This window comes from Mesitornis unicolor, unplaced genomic scaffold, assembly GCF_000695765.1.
Source record: "Mesitornis unicolor isolate BGI_N332 unplaced genomic scaffold, ASM69576v1 scaffold51237, whole genome shotgun sequence".
Classification (NCBI taxonomy): Eukaryota; Metazoa; Chordata; class Aves; order Mesitornithiformes; family Mesitornithidae; genus Mesitornis; species Mesitornis unicolor.
The window spans coordinates 1-5,436 of record NW_010198061.1 but is presented as its reverse complement, the minus strand read 5'-3'; the positions used below and the strand labels follow the sequence as shown (position 1 = coordinate 5,436).

The following is a 5,436-nucleotide window of genomic DNA, read 5'->3' as shown; positions in this document are numbered from 1 at the left end:
AAGAAATCTGTTTTCCCTTAAGGTAAGAAACTGTTATACAGAGTAGACATGTGACTGACCCAGACTAGTCTGAGCAATAACCAAATCCATTTACAGGTCTAAAAGAGGGCCTGGATGATGCAGACAAGACAAGGAAAGGAACGCTGCACATTCCAGCCAGCACTAAAGCTAACATGAACACAGCTGCCAGCGCAAGGAGGGCCCGCAGTGTCACCGAGCAATTTACGGTAGCACTCAGAGGCCACAGCAGCTCAAGGCCTCTAGTGATTAAAGATGCTATCTGCACAGATTAGAACACACAGGACGGCCAGTCAAAGCAGCTCTGCTATCCATGGTTTAGCATCTCTCCACTTAAGCTTAGTGCTTAATCCTGGTTTTAATTTAATGCATTTACATCACCTCTGGTAATGTCTTCCCTATCCCATCTTTCCCCCATACTGACCCTTTGGCTCCACCTCCCCTTATGGCTAAATGCCTCAAGGATTATAGCCACTAGTGAAGGCATGTTAGGGGCTCTGCTAGGAACACTAGGATGGGCTTCCATCATGAGAGGAATTGGCCCTTTGCCTGATTCCAGGGAAGTCTAAGGCCAAACAAGCAAGATAACGAGGACACAGCTGCTGTGTCAAACTGAGGCTGAGTATAAGCTGCCCTAGGATTGAAAAAAGGGCAGTAGGTGTTTTTTGCAGATAAATCGTTCAGACCTATGAAATCGGGGAGCCTAGCCTAGTCTGTAGAACTCCTTTAGAGAAATTTCTACTGTGTCTATTGAAAGGCTTTCTCATGTCTAAGTAAAGAGCACTAAAGAGTATAAAGAGCACCAAGTTCACATTCTCCTCTCTTTACCGCAGAAAATCTGTGTATCACAAAAGGTTTCTATAAGTACAGCTGCACAGCACAGTTTCCAGGTAAAGATTAGGAGTTTACCTATGAGAAAAGCTATATGCTTTTTAAAATCCAGATTTTACTATATTAAAGTTGGACTGATCCATAGTTCCCTCTGCTTAGATGTCAGATTTAATGAAAACTCTGTACAACTTCTGGCAAATTAATTCGAAACACGTGTCTTGTCACAGGGAAAAAATGCAGCATTTTTCCCCCAAAAGCACCATTTTCAGAAGTAAGTGATTGAAAGCTGAGCTTTACATGCAAAAGAACCTTAGCCAAACAATTAATCTCTTCATCGTTTCAGTTCTTTTGATCATCCTGAATCATCACCTCCAAATGAGCACTATCTACAGGAGGCCTTTTGCTGGGCAGGGAGAAGACAACTGCCTGAAGAGTAAGCTCTCAGAATAGTTGCATGAAGATTATTCACACACCTTATCAAATACATACAGGGCTTTGTTTTGTTTGTTTGTATGTTTGTTTTAAGTTAGTAGCAGCATCTAGAAAAACTTAAGAAGACAACTTAAAAGGATTGAGAACGTAGCATACCTGGCTGTGTACATTTTGCACACAAAGCATTTTCTGGTACATAACCAGTGTTTCTTTATTAACAAGGGATACAGGTTCCTGTCCAGACAGTCATCATGATGAATGAGCCTTGAGGGAAATAAGTAATACATAAAATACAATAAAGACTCAGCCACATTGGAACTTATCTGACCATAAGCATGGACACTGAAGATAAGGCATGATTTAAATTCCTGTGTAAACTATGACTAGACTTCTGCTTAGCATTTCTTGACAGAGATGAAGACCTGGAGGTAGACTGCTAGTTGCACTGTGGATTTTGCGGTCAGGAGTAAACTCAGTTTGTCTAGTAACTCAAAAGACTTCGGAACTACTCTTTAGATGGTCTTCTCAAAGCTTTTATCTCCTACATAGACTAACAAGCAAAAACATTACCAGGTGAGTCTAGAGGCACATAATCCTGAGATTGTCTACTTGAAGGGCATCATCTATGCAGTTCTCTGGGTTGTACTCCTGTTGTCAGACATCATTTATTAACAATGCTTAGCTGTATCAGGCTTCTGTGAATGGACAATGATCTGTCACCCACTACAGGCAATCAGAGAAGTGTGCTCTCAACCTAACCTCACTAAGCAGAGCATACACAATAGCTCCACTGTTAAGTGGTTGCCAACTCACAGCCACTATCACCTTTACTTCCTTCTCTCCCTTAATTCCACTCCTCTGTTCTCTTTTCAGCTCCTGTCCCTTGGCACCAAGTTGAAACTAACAAGTCCAGCTGACTTCAGCCAGAGCCATTAACAGCATTCTGTTCCAGAGTAAGTATGTAAATATGACACACACTGGCCCTGCATATAAAGAGCTTTTCACTGTGGGTGCTATTCCTCCCATACCACAGTCATGCCATGCTAGTTAGAAAGCAGCTTTTTTATGTAGACAAAAATATTAAAAAAAAAAGCTAGGGAGATTACTCTTACTTTCTTCCTTGCTGAGGTAGTCACACGTATATGGGAATAAAATCTTAAATAAGCACAGCAGAAAGTAGCAGAATAATCTTAAAGTTAGTCTAACAAATATTCAGCACTTAATGTCTGAAGTTTGTCCACAGAAGGCTTGCTTTCAACTGCCTAAGGACTCCCACAGACCAGTAACTTACCTTATATCTGTGAAGATAATTATGTGCTCACAGTTCCCTTGGTGGCAGAAGAGGTATGGAAAGCCAATTTTGAGGGACAAATCATTAAATGTGTAGTCCTCCATTTTAACAGACTGGAAATTTCCATAGCCTCTGTCATGTGATTCTGACCACTCAATAATCGTTCTGAAAACAGAAAGGTCGTCAGTATAGCAATGCTATAAACTGCGAATGCACAGAAAATGAAGGCCTCTGGGGAGATGCAAAACTCTTCACTGGGACACAGTTAAAAATATGGAAATCAAAACAGCTCACAACTTCTTGTAATAAACTCAAATAATTTCACAGCAATACCACAACCTCAAGTGCTGTGCACTGTTCTTGCAGAATACCTGCGTTTAAATCCCCAGCAGGCAGTTTCCTGTTCATTAGAACTAGAGTTCTAGTCAGAGTGTATGCTCCTCATGGCACCCATTCAGGTTGGGCTGTCTGCAGCACAGCACCTCCCAAGCATTCCAACAATTCAAGTTACCAGCAAGTAATTTTTGCTCCTTTGGTCAATAACCTAAAGTACTGAAAAGCTTTATTTGGTTTTGATAAAGATAAAACACAAAGCTGACAACTGCACAGTTACTTTTCCAAAATTTAGTGCCGGAAGGGCACTGGCCACTGTTCCAATTATTGTGCGTAGCTTCTCAGCACACTCCTACATACAAGGCATTTCACTTCTACAATCTGCATATGTTATTACAAGCCTTTCCACCAAGATCATTGTTGCTGTCCTGGTTTGAGCTAAATAGAACTAATTTTCTATTTAGTGATATTACTTTTCAGCTCAGTCAAGATCTTAAGTGGCTGAACCTGCTAAAACTGGCAGCATGTTTTTCCCAGACAGTGCTGCTAGAAGATATGCTCAAGGTCAGTTGTCTCACTGTGGGTGCCGTGTCTGCGCCTACAGGGAGGAAGTGGACCCAAAACTGACCAACAAGATATTCTACCCCATATACATCATACCAGGTATAAAACTGAGGGATCACGAGGGTCTTGACCCTTCCATCTCGGACCCTTCCGTCCATCTCGATCCTGCAACGGCTGAGGCCTGAGCAGAACCCTGCTGGTTCATCTGCCTCTGATCCCGATTTGAGTGTCCTGCATCCTGCTCCCACCTGCTGCTGAGTTTGGTCTGGGACTTTTCCAGCACCCTGCTCTGCAGAGCCTCTGGTGATGTATTCGTCATTGGGGGAGGATTTTATATTGGTTTTGTGTATATGTATATATACACATATGTACATATTTGTATATATTTCATTATTTTCCTGTTTACATTATTATCCTGTAGTATTAGTATTATTGTTTTATTAAATATGTTAGTTTTATTTCCCAACCCATAAAGTCTCTCTCTGTTATTCTCTTTTCTCTTCCCTTCTGGGAAGGGGAGAGGGGTTAATAGCAAGCATCTGTCCAGGATTTAGTGGACAGCCCAGCCCTAAACCATGACAGTTGCTCACGGACAAAAAGGTAAGGAGCAAAAGAATTTCTCTGAAGTCACACACAGAGTCTGGCATAACAAGAACAGAGTTCAAACCCACAGCTCTTCCATACCATCCACTTTAACATCCTGATCTCAGTGTGTCAGCAAGCCCATATTTCTTTAAAATAAACTACTATGTACAGTTTAAATGCATATGACTTGTGCTCAACTAATATGAGCTATAGTTTCAAACAAGAGATACCTGAGACTCTTGCCAGTGTCATCTCAGGCATCTCTTCCCAACAGTCATACAATCCCCTTGTTGACTCTATCATGAAGGCATTTGGCATATTTTCAAGACTGAGCAGAACAACCAACTTCCACACAACGGAGCTGCTTGTCATTCTGACCCATCTTTTACTTCACAGGTAAGTCTTTTGCTGGTCATCACAACTAGTGAGGGCACTTGAAAAGCCAGTACAGACTGGCACCTGGTACTTTCCACAGCAATCCCATTCCAACAGCGCAAAACAGGCTTTGCAGGGAAAACAGTGCATACATCCCCTTTCCAGAAGAGATGTGAGTGGAAGGAATAAGTAGAGCAAGTAAAGTTAAACGTCTATGTAAAAATAATTCATCATGAAAAGTTAGTAAGAAAAGTCCATTCTACCTTCATACACTCAACATTCAGTCTTAGAAACATCAGAAATTATAAACAAAATGAAACAAATTTCCTGCCCCTTAAGGTTTTCCTTAGTCAATGTTTAAAGATACTGTACCTGCTCAGATCTCTGCACTCTGGATGTCTTCTATCATTATAAAAGATGCCTTCAAAGTAAAAGAAAGCAGATTTGTAGAGATCCTGTGTGTGTGTGTGTGTGTGTGAGAGAGAGAGAGAGAGAGAGAGAGAGAGAGAGAGAGAGAGAGAAGGATATTAAGTCTGCCCTAGTGTTACAAGAGATTAAACACCTTAAATAAGGATATGTAAAAAACCAAGCACTTTAGGTATCTAAATTATATTAAGAGACCTCATTCTACAGGTTTCTAAGAAAAGCTTTGCACAAGTTTTACAGGCTGATGTGACAACAAGGTTTATATTATTGCTGGCTATGAAGTTGCTCTGCTGATACTATTCTCAAGCTATTACGGGTTATTTTAGTGCTCTTATTACCCATCATAGCAGTTACAGATTTCTACAAACACACAAAACAAGAACAGAAGCATCACTGCACAAATAGCACAAATTAAGTAACTGCACAGCACTGACTTCAAAAAGACTAATTTTTTTTTTTTTTAAAATAAAGATGTAGTGGGTTGACCTCAGCTGCCTGCCAGACCCTCACAACCCAGTTGCTCTCTCACTCCTTCTCAGCAGGACAAGGGAAAGAAAATAAGACAGGCAAGCTTGTAGGTT

General features: G+C 40.9%; 1 protein-coding gene across 1 annotated transcript; it reads right to left on the bottom strand.

Annotated features, from left to right (window-relative positions):
• Positions 1 to 1,437: 1,437 nt before the first annotated feature.
• On the bottom strand, positions 1,438 to 4,884 carry LOC104544209 (snRNA-activating protein complex subunit 3-like; the record flags this gene model as incomplete). Its single annotated transcript, XM_010189015.1, has 3 exons — positions 1,438 to 1,545; positions 2,573 to 2,737; positions 4,802 to 4,884. Coding segments are annotated over 3 exons (356 nt in total), but the record flags the coding sequence as incomplete, so codon positions are not given.
• Between the last annotated feature and the right edge of the window lie 552 nt (positions 4,885 to 5,436).